This window comes from Lynx canadensis, chromosome A1 (genome assembly GCF_007474595.2).
Source record: "Lynx canadensis isolate LIC74 chromosome A1, mLynCan4.pri.v2, whole genome shotgun sequence".
Taxonomy (NCBI): domain Eukaryota; kingdom Metazoa; phylum Chordata; class Mammalia; order Carnivora; family Felidae; genus Lynx; species Lynx canadensis.
In genome coordinates this window covers 220,506,241-220,523,197 of record NC_044303.2, presented here as the reverse complement: position 1 = coordinate 220,523,197, position 16,957 = coordinate 220,506,241, and the positions used below count along the sequence as shown (strand labels likewise).

General features: G+C 35.1%; 1 protein-coding gene across 1 annotated transcript in view; it reads right to left on the bottom strand.

Annotated features, from left to right (window-relative positions):
* Positions 1–8,357: 8,357 nt before the first annotated feature.
* Positions 8,358–16,957, bottom strand: part of LOC115525116 (cadherin-10) — a 123,276-nt gene continuing 114,676 nt past the window's right edge. Inside the window, exons 10-11 of the mRNA XM_032594642.1 lie at positions 12,205–12,456; positions 8,358–9,231 (exon numbers count right to left, since the gene is read on the bottom strand). Coding sequence (XP_032450533.1) covers positions 8,741–9,231; positions 12,205–12,456 — 743 coding nt within the window. The 3' untranslated portion in view covers positions 8,358–8,740. The remainder of the gene's footprint in view (positions 9,232–12,204; positions 12,457–16,957) is intronic.

The following is a 16,957-nucleotide window of genomic DNA, read 5'->3' as shown; positions in this document are numbered from 1 at the left end:
TGGGATTCCTGGATCGCTTCCTCCAGAAATCCTTCTTCCCGTCATGTAAACTCCTTCTTAATCAGGTATGTGTTCATCTTCTCAGGCCCACCAGATGTTATAGATTCAGTCTAAGGTTCTCATTTCATTTCCCAAGCTGTTCCATCATGGGCTATAGAACTTGGAATCTCATGGAATTTCCACCTAGCTTACTAGCCCCAAGCAGCTGGACTTACAGAGAGGCATAAAGTCTACTCAAACATATGCTCCTTATGCTTTTAAATGATAAATGATCCCCCAAATGGACAGATATTTTACCCCAAACTCTAATATAGCTTAATTTTTGGTCTTCAGATTTTCAACCCCTCCCCCACCCTACTTCCAGTCTCCTCTAAGGACTCCCTTGTTAGTACTTACAGGGAACCTTAACACCTCTGACATTAGAGAGGGCATCATTCACATCCACCTACCAAATAAACGCTCCCCTCAACATTTTAATTTTCCCACACACTGACCACACGATTGAGGGTGTATTGTACAACATGACTCTCTTATATCAGAGAGCCCAAGGGGACAAAGCCCTACAAAATTGCTTAGAGATCATGATCATACAGATTTTATTGGCCCAGACAATATATGGCCCACAATCAGTAGCGAAGCTCAGGCCAAATGTGTGTGGTTAAAAACTACTACTTTTATTTATTAAAAAGTTCATTCCCCATAACAACACTGCTGAAAGAAATCTCCCTATCCTTACTACCCTAACATATCAGGATTGATTATTTTATATTCACCAATAATAGGCTTGGGTTTAAGAGCACTAACTTAGAGCTGAGTCACTTGTGTCCCCAGCTCCACTATGTAAAAAGAGTAGAAACTTGCACGATTTTATGTATTTTTCTAATATGTAAAATGGAGACACTATTAGTAATTATCTTACAGTCATTGTGACAGTTAAATGTGTCAGTATATGTTAGACACTTTGAATAATTCTTGACATATTAATAGACACATAAATGTTAATTACTATCATCATCATCATCATCATTTCTATAATCTTAGTCATTACTATTATATGGTAAATAGAACACAGCCTTATGGTTCTATGAGTAAGTTTTCCAAGCACACACATTAAAGATATCGTTGTTTTTTTTTCCTAAGTTTATTTTATGTATTTGGGAGAGAGAGAGAATACGGGAAGGACAGAGAGAGAAAGAGAGAGAGAGAATCCCAAGTGCTGTCAGCACAAAGCCCAATAAGAGGCTTGATCTCATGAACTGTGATATCATGACGAGCTGAAAGCAAGAGTTGGACGCTTATCTGACTGAGCCACCCAGTCACCCCCTAAAGATATCGCTAATCGTTGGCATTTTATGTACTTAATTTATCATTATTAATTCACCATTGAAAAAATGCATCATTACATTTTAGATGATTTGGAGAATAACCTTTGTGTTCATCCTTGTTTTCCCTACTTTTCAAGAAAATTTTAAAATGTATATTAACAAATGTATCAAGATACAAAATTAATTGTTCTCAATATTCGATGTTAGTAAATGCACTGAGATTTTAGCTTCACAGGTAGGGAGACTGAGACATGATATGATTACCTCTAAATATCTTTAAATATGATTCACTTTGCCCATATATAAACCAAAAATTGAATTTCACTTTTTTCCATTCCTGTCTCAAAAATAAACTTTGTAAAAGAGTGCATCAAGTTTGGGTTTCCTTCCATCCAGTTAATCTAAATGCTATGTGCCCAGGCTATCACTTTTGGGAAGATGATGTAAGAACGTTTCAATATATAGTTGGCATAATTGTGCATAGCTGCTGTCAAGAATTCCTAGGCAGAGACTGTCATCTGAAAAGGTTACTGTGACATTTCTAGAATATGCTTTTTCAAATATGAATGAAACATGTTGCCTTTTTGGTTGAGGGTAGGGAAGGCATGGAACCTGACATTTTCCACGGTGCCAAAATTAGAAAACAAAGTATTAGAATGCCAAGATTAATCAATCACTCAACACGTATTTGTATAGTACCTACTTAGGTGTTGCTTGCGCTGCTCAGAACTAGCATTTTATCAGATTTAAGTGTTCAGCCAAATGAAACCTAAAAATCAAGGAGTTGCTTTAATCTAAATTATATGGATCTGCCAAGAGAATGTGCCATATGTTGGAGCTTCTGAAGTACCTGCACCCTTTTGAATGAGTATTTTCTATGCTCAGAATTATTATAAATGCAGAATCAAATTCTGCCTATAATAAAATTTTATTCTTTGAAGAAACAGAGCATGAAATTTATGCAGTTAAGATGTATATACATACATATATAAACATATATATCTCACATAAATATATGAGATATATATATATATATATATATATATATGAAATCATTACATTGTATACCTTAAGCTTATACAATATTATAGGTCAATTATATCCCAAGAAAACTGGAAAAAATAAATAATAATTTCAAACAAATAATTTGCAATGCTAAAGTCCTGCTCTTCTAAAAGAAAAGTAGAATGTGCCAGAAGTAGAGTCAGTCACTAAGTCTGGCTGTTTTTTGTGTGTTTTTTTTTTTCTTCAAAGATGTATTAGCCTTAACAAAACTATTTAGGAAAGACTTATTTTAGGCTATATTTGTAGTGGGGATAATGGAAATAAATATAAACTGTAACACAATGGCATGGATTTCACACATTGGTTTAAAAACTCATTTGAAATCCTCTTGATTGTGAAAGGAGAGAGGCAAAGATCATGGCAAGAACCTTAGGAATGCTTCTAAATATTTCACATTGTGGAGGAGGTTTATTCAGATAATTTGGGGATGACGTCGCTGTGCTATCCTTCCTGTGGAGTTGCAAATGTCATGTTCCAAATTCAGGATAATTCCACAGCTGGAAAAGAGTTTTCACAAACTGGCTACCTGTCTTTTATTATGCTCTTATAAATTGTTAATCCTTTCTTATACAAATCCTTTAATTTAATCAAGATGACTCACTGTGCTACTTTATGCCTAGTTTAAAATAATCCCATTTATAATAATAGTATAAAATAAGGTTGAACAAATTATCTTTATTTGCCTTTTTTTTGTTTGTTTTTGCTCCTACTAATTAGAATTATGAAAAGTGCCTTTTTTACCCTGCTGTCTTGCTTAGTTGATTTCTATACCTGAAAAGGAAATAGCTAATTCAGCATAGAGGTAAATATTGTATTTATAGTCTTAAAGAAATAGTGAGATTATCAGAGGAATTGGATGTAAGTTATAACATGTATAATAAATGAGTGGACAAAGAAATTAAATATATATATATATATATATATTAACATATTAACATATGTTTTGCTGGATTTGGTTTTGGTTGCTACGTAAAAAAGTATGTGTATACATATACTTAAAAAAATTAACTATCAATGCAAGCATCTTTGCTCATTCACATAAATTCCTTGGCTCATTTCTTTGGTTTTGTTGTGGGTTCTTGATTCAAGGTTGTCTCTAGAATCTCTATTTAGGTAAGTTTGAAGGCTATCCTCTTTGCATAACAGTAACTTGGTATATTTCTGGCAATTGCAACAAGTGAAATTTGCTACAAGCAATCAATAAAATAAAAATCTCTTTATACCCAGTAGTTATGGCCTATAGGAAATAAACAAATAAAAATACAAGAAGTAAATAAATTCAGATATTGAACCCTTGTGCCTTTGGGCAAGAAAATGGCACAGTTTTCCTTCAACATTCTTTTTCATTATAATCTTTCTCAAAACCTTCCCTGATCAACAGTCCCGTTATTTGGCCTTTTCACAGCACTATTAAGGTCCCCCAAATCATGACTCAGACCCCAATCACACCAGACGAAATCCTGAAAAAGTAGTCATCTGTGCTTCCAGCTCTTATTTTATTTTATGTCAATTCCCACTATCCTAATTTTTGGTACTTCGCTAATGTTCCAAACACATTTGCAATGTTACTTCATCTAAAATGTTTTGACTTTCTCAGATCTGTGTGTCTTTTAAGATATATCTCTAATTTCCTAAAGCAATTAGCCAAAATAATCATTGGCTAATTAACATTTACGTTTAAAATGATGGCCCAGGATAGTACCAGTCTGGAAGGAAAAAGCTTTCCAGTAAATGAATAAAAAAGTCACTGAGATTCCTCCTATAACTTTGAGTAGTTCACTGTTTAAAGAAGGAGGCAGAAATATCATATGCAAATAATATGTATATGTATATGTATATATATATATATATATATATACACACACATATATATGTTTAAAATTAAGTATAATATGTGGTAAATCCAATAGTACAATATTTATTAATTCTTCCAACAAATGTTTATTGAGCACCTAAACAGATATAGTTCTGTTTATTGGGCATCACAAAGAACAAAACACAAAATCCATGCTCTCATGAATTTTACATTCTATTTGAGACAGAAAATAATCTTAGTAAACAATTATGTCATGTAGCAAAGTTAGTAGTGTTAGAAAACATATGCTGTATCAGAGCAATGAGGACAGTCTAGGGAAATACTATAAGTTTCAAGTAGGTTGGACAGAATAAGACCTCAATTTAAAACTAGCATTTACTAAAGAATTTGGACAAGGTAGGGACGCAAGCTGGGGAAGAGAGAATGGTCAGCGTGAACTCAGGAATGCCAGAAACAACAAAGGGTCAGCTGCTGCGGCACAGTAAATAAACGGGAGAATGTTCTTTGCAAAGGCTTTAAGGATAAAATGAGGATTTTGCTTTTTACTCTGACTAAAATGAGGAGAGTAGTGTTTAGAACCGGGGAACCTCCAAATGGGATTTTGAAAATATTTCTTAGACCTCAATGCTGACAGCAGAGTGTAAGTGGGGCAAAGTAGCAACAGAGAGACCAGTAATTGCTGGTAATTGAGAGACCAGTAATTGCTCCTAGTAATTGAGAAACGGTGTGTTGGTTTAGGGTAGAATGATGGAAATGGAGAGAAGTGGTGGGATCCCGTGTATGTTTTACAAATGAAGTGAAACCGCCTTCTGGGATGTGGGCTTTACAAGAAACAGCAGGGGCCAAAATGACTGCAAAGTCTTGGGTTTGAGCATATCATTGGAGTAAAAGGGGAAAGACAGCCCATGCGACTAGATGCTGCTGCCTCACACTATTCACATCCTGCAGGATAACCTGGTCACCAAGTGGAAGTTCTGAACTCCTCACTGCACTCTTTCAAAGCAACAGGGGAGTCCCGCCAGCCGACCAGATGATAAAAGGAGACCAAAGGTCGGCTGTATTTCAAACTCAGTCGGAACAGGCTACACTTCGGACAGATCTGAGTCAGGGAGATTCCATTTATGGCCACCAGGGAGCTTGGCCAGGCCTTCCTGCAGCGCCCCCTACGGGTGCCCGCCCAGGCGCAAGTCCACAGGGCAGGGGAGCTGCAGCCTATGGTCAGCCTAAACCAGGCAACAAAGGCCAGCAAAGGGGGGTGTAGCTGGTGAAGGCATAATGAAGACATATACAGACACTTAGGTAGATGTGTTAGTCAATGAACCAGATACTCGTAATTCTCAATCTGAAATCTGAGGGGTTTAAAATTTTGAGACTATTTTAGACATCTAATTGTTCATCATTTATATGTTTAAGTCTCCCAAGGAATCACTGGAACTCTTTTTGCTGTGTGACATATCTAACTGACTATATAGACACTCAGCCTAAGAGTATTAATTTATCATTGCATGAACTTTCTTTGATATTTGTTGAAAATAAAATCAATTGAGAATTGATTGACTTAATCGCCATTTCTAATGACTAAAGGTTATAAATCATTTTATTTCACTTATCCGAATATTTCAAGCATGATAAAGGACGGCAGAATAATTTTTCTCTGTGTTTAAAAAAGTTAATCACAGTGGAAGTTAAGTATTTTATTATAAATACTGAGTATTTTGATAACTATTTTACCATTTTTTGCATTTTCAATAATAGAGGGATTATACACGTATACAAAAATCATGTATAATTTATTATTACTTCCCTAGGGTCTAGAACACCTTTTGGTTTTTATAATAGATGCTCAAAATATTTGATGAATGAAAAAATAAATGGATAAATAAATGAAAAACCCACAGTTATCTGATGTAATCAATATCATGATACTGAGAGACATTTTCCCCATTTGCAATATAAAAACAAAAAACTTAGATATATAATAACCTATATATTGGGCATTCCTTAACAGAGCATCATGTAAGGGAGACTACTGAGAGAATCTGAGCAGGACATTATAGGGGTACTTTTTCATTTCAGGATCTCCAAGAAATTTAATACGTAACCTTCATTATCAAAAAATAATAGGATATCTGTTACCAAGGACTGTTTCAGAACTCTGAAAAATGATTTCTGTACAACATAGGATATAGGCAGAAAACCTGGCTGATCAATCTCCTTAACGATAATTTTGGAAACCTGATTTGGATGATACTAGAGATCACTGCTACAATTCTTAAATTTATTAAAATTGGATGATAAAAAAAAAGTGACAGAGCAAGTTAATGTCAGTTTGAAATTATCTGATGAGGATAATTAAAAATATTCAGATCAAGAATTCCAATTACTGATATCCAATATTAATAAAAATAGTTAATGCTGGAAATTTATAAACTAATTTTCAACCAAATGAATATTATGTTTTTAATCATAATTATTGTGAAATGTTTGTAAAATATACTTTCTTCTAATTTTTCCAATTTTTGTTGATTTTATTTGAATGAATGATCCTAGGACATTCAGGATTTTCTTTTCCTTCTGTTTAGTTTTTGTTTTATTTCATTTATTTTCCGTTTTAAACTTTGTCCTTTTTAGGCCACCTAGGTGGCTCAGTCTGGTTAAGCGTTCGACTTCAGCTCAGGTCATGATCTCACGGTCTGTGAGGTCGAGCCCCGTGTCGGGATCTGTGCTGACAGCTCGGAGCCTGGAGCCTGGAGCCTGCTTCGGATCCTGTGTCTCCCTCTCTCTCTCTGCCCCTCCCCCACTTACACTCTGTCTCTCAAAATATGAATAAACATTAAAAAAAATTAAAAATAAATAAATAAATAAACTCTGTCCTTTTTAGTCAGCCTTCTGGGTATATGAATGGCATCTTGAAATACAATAAGTGAACCAAGTTAGGTTTTACTATGATCTGATGTATCAGCCTTGTAATGTGACTAATTTTAACTAGACCACATAGGTTGTTTTTCATTCACAATTATATTACCACGCAAACTGTCTGTAGTCAGTGAAATGTATGCTTTTTCAGCCTGGAAGTTGGGGGGAAAATATCATCCAAGAAGACTGAAATAAATAATTCTGCACTAAGGATATGTCAATATTGTACTCTCACTCCAAAAGCATAGCATTTTCACTAATTGGAAAGCACACAAATCTTTGGTATTGTTTATGATTTCCTCAGCAGGGAATGCGCCTTCCTAGTGTAGGCCCAACAGAGAGCTCCATTTATAAATAAATCATATTTGGAGCTTGAGAGACAAGAGAGCAGTTGGTGGCAGTTGGCTTTTGTGAATCTCAGGGACACCAGATAATTAACTGCCAGTATTTTTTTTTCCTTTCTATTGAATCATTCATTGACAGAAAAACAGACTTAATTACAAATAAATCTATAATGCCTTTTTGAAAACTTGACATAATCACGATGCTGTATCTTAATGGAATATTCAGCATTATTACTATCGTAACTAAGCATTTTCAAAGTCACCATGGGAAGCAAGTATATTTTCCATTAAAGGATTATTTCAGTATGAAATCTGTCTGAACTATTCTTACCTATAAAACTCAAAGAACAAATGTCATACAAAAATAAAAAAAGTTATATTCTTTCAGATATTATTTTAATGAATATGAACAAAATGAAATGACTGTATTGCTGATGTCTGGGGACATTTAGCATAAAGACAGCCATGCTTTTAAATCAGCTTAATGGTACATGACTATTACTTTTAATTTGACAAGTTTTTCACATATCGGAGCATAACAAAACTCACCGGAAAAACAATTCATACCTATATCCTATTAACTTGTTTAGATGCCAAAGTAACAATGATGACTTTGTGCCCTTACCTGCATTCAGTGGACTTTTGTACCAAGACAGTCCATGAAGAAACTTCTTCCTAGGAAAAAAAATGAAGCTGGAGACAAGGTAGTTGTAAAAACTTGTTTATTTTTTTTAAAAATAAATACAAAAATATAAATATAAAACATTAGCAGATAGAATTTGATGAAATGAAATTGCACAAACGTTTGTATACCAGGTTGCATATCACACCTACTAACACCACATGTACTTTTTTTTTTTAATTTAATGTACAGAACAGGATATACCTTAAATGTTTTTCTTCACCTTTTTTTTTTTTTTTTTTTTTTTTTTTAATAAAAGCTTCATTTTCAAGGGCAGGACGTGTATCTAACAGAAGCGGCTTGTGAGGTTCCTATCCTGTTCGTGTTTCTGAAATTATCTTTTATTTCTAAGATGGACCACACTGAATTTCCATAGCTTTGGCTCTTGGAAGTGATTAAATAAAATTTCGCATATATTCCATGAGACATCCTACAGGAAAGAATTAATGGAATTAATGAACAAATTAAGAAGTAAATGGGAAAAAATTGTGCTGAGTGGCAGGAAAACTCTCCTGAATATCAAATATTGTGAAGGGGGGGACGGTGTCCGTCGAGTTACCTCCTCTTGTTGGAACAGAATCGAGAGCCTAGGTTAAGAGTCTTTGTCGCTGTCCCCGCCACCGTACATTTCGGCCAGCTTGTTAAACCGGGGGCCCCACTCTCGGAGGTAATCGTAGTTTTGGTCTCCGTCAGTGGTCCCCGAGTCTAAGGAGCTCAGAGACTCCGCGATGGAATCGTTCCCTTCGTAGGCGTAGGTTGCCAGGGAGTCGTAGGGGGGCGCGGTGGGGTCGAGATCATGCTCTTTCAGCCTTTCGTTAATGAAATCGCGGACGTCTGTGTTATCCGGGGCCGTGGGAGTCCTGCGAGGTATGAATAACGTCTCCGGGATGATGTCTCGCCGAAGCTTCTTCTCCTCGATCGCTGCAGGATTCCTCAGGGTGCCGATATCAAAGGCCTGGGTGTCCTCCTCTCCGCCACCCTCGTCGTTATAGCTCACGATGTTGTCTCTGATGTCCTCTTTAGACAAGATCAGAGGCTCCTTTTTTCGCTGTCTTTTCAGAGCTGCAAACAGTACTACTATAACTTGAAAAAAAGAAAAGAAGATTCATTAGCGGTCCATCTAAAAACACTACATAAATGACGAGTGGAAGCACTGGAAAGGAGTTTAAGTTACTTAGGTTTTCGGGGACAGGCTAGAATTTCAGATTAATTTTGTCCTTCCATCCCTTAGGGGGGTGGGGGGAAGGGAGAGGAGACTGTTGAGGATTTGGCCAGGAAGGGTGGCTTAAGTGCAGTGTTTGCGATTTATTTTTAAAGCCATCTGGGATATTTCTCAAATACAGTGAGATATTTTGTCTATTTTCTTTTTTTCCTAAGGACTGTTTAAAGTTAGCTCCTGATTGTACAGACATTATTTATATTTTGCATTGAATAGTGACATAAGGTGTTACATAAAAAATAGACACACATTGAATTCAGCTTCAAATAAAACAATTAAGGACAAAAACATGCCCATAGTTTTCACATCCTTATACAATATTAAAAAGGCAGCATTCTTTGCAAGATATGGAGGTATTGGTTTGGGTTAAATAGCTTTGCCGATGGATTTACATAGATTTCTTTTTGTTACATTGTTAAAAGAAAAAGATTTTTTTTTCTTGTATTTTTTTACTTACAGTGTCTTAATTAGTGGAGGGGAAGTGACCTCCTGATTAGACACTCTTGGTTTGGCAATCTTTGAGGTATTACATGAAAGTATGTATTTATGTGAGACCAAAAATAAGTTGTAGGACCACAAGATGGCAAAGAGTGAATTCCAGCTTCTACACTGAATTACCTACAGAAACTATGTTGAACCTTAGCTACATACATCGTAAACAATTGTAGATGTACAGATAGAAACGTGTATCACTCAGGGCGCCTGGGTGGCTCAGTCGGTTGAGCATCCGACTTTGGCTCAGGTCACTATCTGCCAGTTCGTTAGTTCAAGCCACGCATTGGGCTCTGTGCTGACAGCTCGGAGCCTGGAGCCTGCTTCCGATTCTGTGTCTCCCTCTCTCTCTCTGTCCCTCCCCTGCTCATGCTCTGTTTCTCTCTGTCTCAAAAAAAAAAAAAAAAAACAAAAAAACAAAAAAACAAAAAACATTAAAAAAATAAAAAAAGAAACGTGTATCACTCAAAAAGGACATTTCCCTACTTCCCTGACAAGTTACAAATAATAATAAGATAATAATTTTACTAACCATAATAATGGCAATAGCATAAAAGATGGGAGAATATTAATCTCAGATTCCCTCTGGTTGTATGACTTTTCCCACCCTCATTCAGTATCCACAAACATTTTGGAGATGATCCTTTAAAATGATGACTTGGGGAAACAGAAGTGAATTCAATTAGATAAGGAAAGAGAGAGAAAATCTTTTACCAGATATATGTACGGTGAAATATCTATATTTATTTAAATTCTTTAGAATATACACTTATAGGAGATGGAATTTATTATCATTATGAATGGAATATGTCCTCTCAAAATTCATGCTAAAGCCTAAATCCCCAAGGTGATGGTATTTGGAAGTGGGGTCTTTAGGAGGTAATTAAGTCATTAAGTGGAGCCCTCATGAATTGAAATAGTGCTTAGTGCTTTTATAAAAAGCAACAAACAGATGATTACTGTCTGCCACGTGGGGATACAATTGAAGACGGCCTTCTTCAACTAGGAAGTATGCCCTCCCCAATTTTGGAATCTGCCAGTGCCTTGATTTTGGACTTTCCAGCCTCCAAAACTATGAGAAATAAATGTGTGTGGTTCAAGCCATCCAGTTAATGGTATTGTTACAGCAGCCTGAACTAAGAGAATTATATTATTATGTGAAGTTTTGTTTTGTTTTCTCTTTATTAACACAGGACTGTCAGGCTGCTTGCCTTCAAGCTTGTGTGAAAGGGCAAACAAGGGACTTTTTTAATGCAACACAAAATAAAGTTTTAATCCATTGATAAGTGTTCTTGACCTTCAAAGTGGTTAAAAAATAAATAGACCAGCATTAAGTGAAAAAAAAAAGTTTATTATTCAAGTCTTTGAGAAAATGTGACATTTTATTTTGCTTAAATTCATATATTCATGCATGCACATAAACTTGTGATGTAAAGATTTTGAACCTTAGATTACTTATTATCAACCAAACGACCCTACCCAGTAAAAAATGTTCTAATAATGAGGATAATGAAACTTACTAAGATTGGATCCAAAATCCAAGTTCATTTTACTGCTTCTTAAAATGTCAGATACAATGTTTTTTGATTAGGGTCATAGGAATATGCACAATAGTTTTAAGATAATGCAACTGGAGAGTAAACTTAATCAGATTTTTCATTCAAAGGCAGTTAAAAAGCAATTTGCTCTAGGTTATAAAATCAAGTATTATTGTAGGGAAAATGAACCAGGTAAAGGCCTATTTCAACATTATTTCAATGAAAAGGTAAGATAGTGAGACCTCCATCCAGCCATAATATGAACAAAAAAACTGGAAATAAACTTTAGATTTACTAAAAATCTATCTACAACTAACAGCAAAGGGCCTTGCCTGTGTTGAGCCACTCAGAAATTGTGTGATCTTGAAAAATGTTTCGAATAGCTCTTTCGTTCTTATTTTTAAAAAATGTAATAACTATCTGACCAGATAAAATATTTTAATTTAACAATATCCTATGGTTAACCTATGTCTGTCTTAAATATTGGAGTTAATTTGGGAGGAGATATTTTATTTATTTATTTATTTATTTATTTATTTTAAATTAAAGTTTTGGGGTTTTTTTGAAAGAGATAAGGTGAAAGTGAGAGAGAGAGAGAGAGAGAGAGAGAGGAGAGAGAGAAACAGGGCTCACACAAAGAGGGGCTTCTGCTCACCCAGTGTGGGACTCGAACTCATGACCTGAGCCGAAGTCTGATGCTTAAGGACTGAGCCACCCAGGCGCCCAGAAGAATTATTTTGATAACAGAATTTCTGATTTACAAATATACAATGTGGAAATAATCATATTTTCACACACGATTCTTACCCAGCAGAATAATGATGCAGAGGAGAATGGCGATGAGGGCCCCGGTGCTGAGACCCGCGGGGAGGAGCAGAGCTTCAGCGCTGCAGGACTGCATGTTGCCTTGGCTGTCGCAAGCACACACTCGGATGGTCAGCGTGCCTGTGCTGCTCTGAATTGGGTAATCATTGTCTGATATCACCACGGGCAAGAGATAGGTACTTATTTCATGTCTATTGAATCCATTTTTCCTGGTTAAAATTCTGGCAGTATTATCTAAAATAAATTTGAAAATATTAAAAATGGCTTGGGATAGTACCTTTCTCTCATCTTGATCACTGATGGTTTGACATATAAGTAAAAAGATGTTCATGTAAATTATAAAATTACTGTCAGTTTTCCTATAAAATGTATGCAATGCAACTAAAATATAAGATAGATTAGATAGCTGGAGGCATCTGATACTATGCTTATTTATTAGATTTCCAACTAATTTTCAGATAATGCTTTTAAAATGGCAAGTTTTTATGAGAAGGATTGCAAGGGTGATAGCATATTGGTTTTCAGAATTTTCAGAAAACATACATATGCATACGAAGAAAAAAATCATAGTAAATGTTTTTTTATTTATAAATGCATGTATATTTATGTACAAACACACACACACAGCACACACTAATCTAATTTCATGAAGAAAAATGTGAATGGGCAAATGTTAAGTGTAGTTGCACTCTTAAAATCAACAATGTACTCCAAACCCTTCAAGCGTCCCAATATATGAACAACAGTGAGCAAGTTATTTATATTTCTGAACTTTAATTTATCCCCATTAAAATGAATATAATATATAACCCAAAGTACTGGCGGAAGACAGCTGATGTGGGGTGCCTAACAGAGGCACAGAGAAATGTAAGGGTTGAATAAACACTAGCATTCTACTCCCCAGTATATTGCTACTGAAATTTTCTTTATCTAGTAACTCAGCCAGTATCCTTAAATGGAGGTGGTACAGTTAATAAACAAAGATTTATCCTAGCCTTCTATAATCAGTATTTTTTCAATAAAATCATTACACACTTGCATGATAATTTTCTATTCCGTTTATCCAATGCACTTAGTCTTATTTAGCCAATCCCATAAGCTTGTGTAAAATGGTAACGCAGGGAAGGGAGTGAGTCAGCCAGTTGCTCAAATCGTGTAGGACAGAAAAAGAACGGTGATAATTTATTGCAGGTATAGTGGTTGACTATAAAACTGTCATTTCCTAAATTATTAGTAAGAAGTTATTTCTACTACATCGGTTAACTGCATAAGCTAGGAAAGGAGATTAGCAAAATAGAAGACGTACACCTGCAAATTAAAAAAAATAAAATAAAATGTGGCCCTGATAATTTTGCAAATCTGACTTTTCTTCCAAGAAATATTAGGATATAATTCTTCCAGTCTCAAACCTACACTAAAATTAGTATTTATAGGCATATGGATATATACGTTTTTCTTTAAGTTTTTATTTAAATTTCAGTTAGTCAACATAAAGTGTAGTATTAATTTCAGGTGTGCAATATAGCCTCAACACTCCCATACAACACTAAGTGTTCATCCCAACAAGGGCATTTCTTAATCCCATCACCTGTTTCACCCCCCCCCCCATCTCTCCTCTGGCAATTATAGTTTCTTTTCTATAGTTAAGTGTAAGTATGTATTTCTTGGTTTGTCTCTATCTCTTTCTTCCCCCTTTGTTCTTTTGTTTTGTATCTTAAATTCCACATATGAGTGACATCATATGGTATTTGTCTTTCTCTGATTGATTTATTTAGCTTAGCTCCACCCATGCAACACTTCATTCTTTTTTTTTTGTGGCTGAGTAATATTCCATTATATATATACATACGCCACTTCATCTTTATCCATTCATCAGTCAGAGGAGATTGGGCTGTTTCCATAATTTGGCTATTGTAGATAATGCTTCTATAAACACTAGGATGCATCCTTTTGAAATAGTATTTTTGTATTCTTTGGGTAAATACATAGTAGTAAAAGTTCTGTACGTGGGTACTTCTATTTTTAACTTCTTGACTAAACTCCATACTGTTTTCCAGAGTGGCTGGACCAGTTTGCATTCCCACCAATCCTGTAAGAGGGTTCCCCTTTCTCCACATCATTGCCAACACTCATTCATGACAAAAGCCTCAACAAAGTAAGTTTAGAAAGAACATACCTGAAAATAATAAAGGCCCTATATGAAAAACCCACAATTAATATCATTCTTAACGGGGAAAAATTGAGAGCTTTTCCTCCATGGTCAGGAATGAGACAGGGATGTCCACTCTCACCATTGTTGTTTAACATAGTACTGGAAGTCCTCGGCACAGCAATCAGACAACAAAAAGAAATAAAAGCCATCCGAATCCACAAGGAAGAAGTAAAACCTTCACTGTTTGTACATGACATGATACTCCATATAGAAAACCCAAAAGACTCCACCAAAAAATTTTTAGAAGTGACACATGAAGTCAGTAAAGTCACAAGATACAAAATCAATGTACAGAAATCTGTTGTATTTCTATAAACCAATAACGAAGCAGCAGAAAGAGAAATTAAAGAACCAATCCCATTCACAATAGCACCAAAATCAATAAGATACCTAGGAACAAACCTAACCAAAGAGGTGAAAGACCCGTCCTCTGAAAACTATAAAACACTGATGAAAGAAATGGAAGTGAACACAAAGAAATGGAAAAACATTCCATGCTCATGGATTAGAAGAACAAATATTGTTAAAATCTCTGTATTACCCAGAACGATCTACACATTTGATGCAATCCCTATCAAAATACCAACAGCATTTTCCACAGAGCTAGAAGAACAATCCTAAAATGTGTATGAAATCACAACAGACCCTAAATAGCTAAAGCCACCTTGAAAGAAAACACCAAAGCTGGAGGCATCACAATTCCAGACTTCAACTTACATTACAAAGTTGTAGTGATAAAAACAGTATGGTACTGGCACAAAAAAAGACACATATGGATCGACAGAACAAAATAGAAAACCCAGAAATGAGCCCACAACTACATGGTCAGTTAATCTTTGACAAAGCAGGGAAGAATATCTAGTGGGGAAAAGACCGTCTTTTCAACAAATGGTGTTGGGAAAACTGGATGACATCATGCAAAAGAATGAAACTGGACCACTTTCTTACACCAAACCCAAAAATAAATTCCAAATGGATTAAAGACTGAATGACCTAAATGTGAGATCTGAAACCACAAAAATCCTAGAAGAGAATACAGGTAGTAGTAACCTCTTTGACATCAGCCATAGCAACTTCTGACTAGACATGTCTCCTGAGGCAAAAGAAACAAAAGCAAAAATAGACTATTGGCACTTCATCAAAAGATAAAGCTCCTGCACAGCGAAGGAAACAATCAACAAAACTAAAAGGCAACCTACAGAACTGGAAAAGATATCTGCAAATGACACACCTGATAAGGGGTTAGTATCCAAAATCTATAAAGAACTTGCAAAACTCAACACCAAAAAAACAAATAATCTAATTAAAAAATGGGCAGAAGATAAGAATGGGCATTTTTTACAAAAAAGACATACATATGGCAAACAGACACATGAAAAGGTGCTCAATATCACTGATCATCAGAAAATACAAATTAAAACTACAGTGAGATATTACCTCACACCTGTCAGAATGGCTAAAATCAACAACACAAAAAATAACAGGTGTTAGCGTATGGTTATATTTAGAATCTTCTTGCCTTTCCCTTTTTTAACTTTTCCAAAGTTTCTAAATGTTAATTTTATCTACAATAGTTTTATTATATTGAAGAACAAAATGTCATTTTACCCTAAACTAGCCATTCTATTCAAACCATTTTATTAAATATTCAAAAAGTCATCGTATAATTATGCTTTCAATCTATGTGGGTGGAAAGTAAGGGAATCTTAACAATTAAAAGCTCCAAGTGTGTTATCACAGAAGCAAGAAATTAAATTTTTAAAACTTATACCATAAAGTTTTCTAAGCTGAACATATAGATAAACACAAGGGTATTTTCTTAAGAAGACCAATTCCATTTCTCAATAGAATTTCTTTCAAAATGCACGATAACAAATTAGTGAATTTATGCAGGATTATATCCTATATTCCATCTGACTTTAGTGTGTTCTATATAGTGACATGTTCAGATGTATATTTATAAGGCTTCAACTCTTGCTCTGAGTAACTCATATAAGATCAGGAACTCTCCCAAATATAGGAAGATGCCACTACTTGTGAGAACTTAATTAAGATTAGCCTAAAGGTGCTTACCTAGTAACTGTGAAATGTTGTGATAAGGTAACACTATTTCAGGTCTCTAATACTTTTCAAAATTGAGAGGTGGTTTATTGGGAGCCAGGGCTTGGTTTAACAGGAACATAAATTAAAACACGCTTAGAAAGATGAATGATGTCGCCAGTTCAGTATTAGGGATGTCCAGTCTACGTTCCATATATAGGATGCCAGATTCAGCAAATAAAATGGGTGTTGTTTTACTGATATGCAGATGAAAGTGGACATTTTGTGTCTTATCTGCCAACCCTAGGCTAATTTTTCCCATCACAATTATTTTAGACGTTCAGAGGGATACAAAACAGACATTTCAGAAACTCCAATTTAGTAAACAGATGTTACCAGTGGGTGCCCTCTCTTCAACTGATTTGTGCACTTTCTATCATATCAAATATTTCAAATAAAAATTGGGTTAATGTAAAACTATCC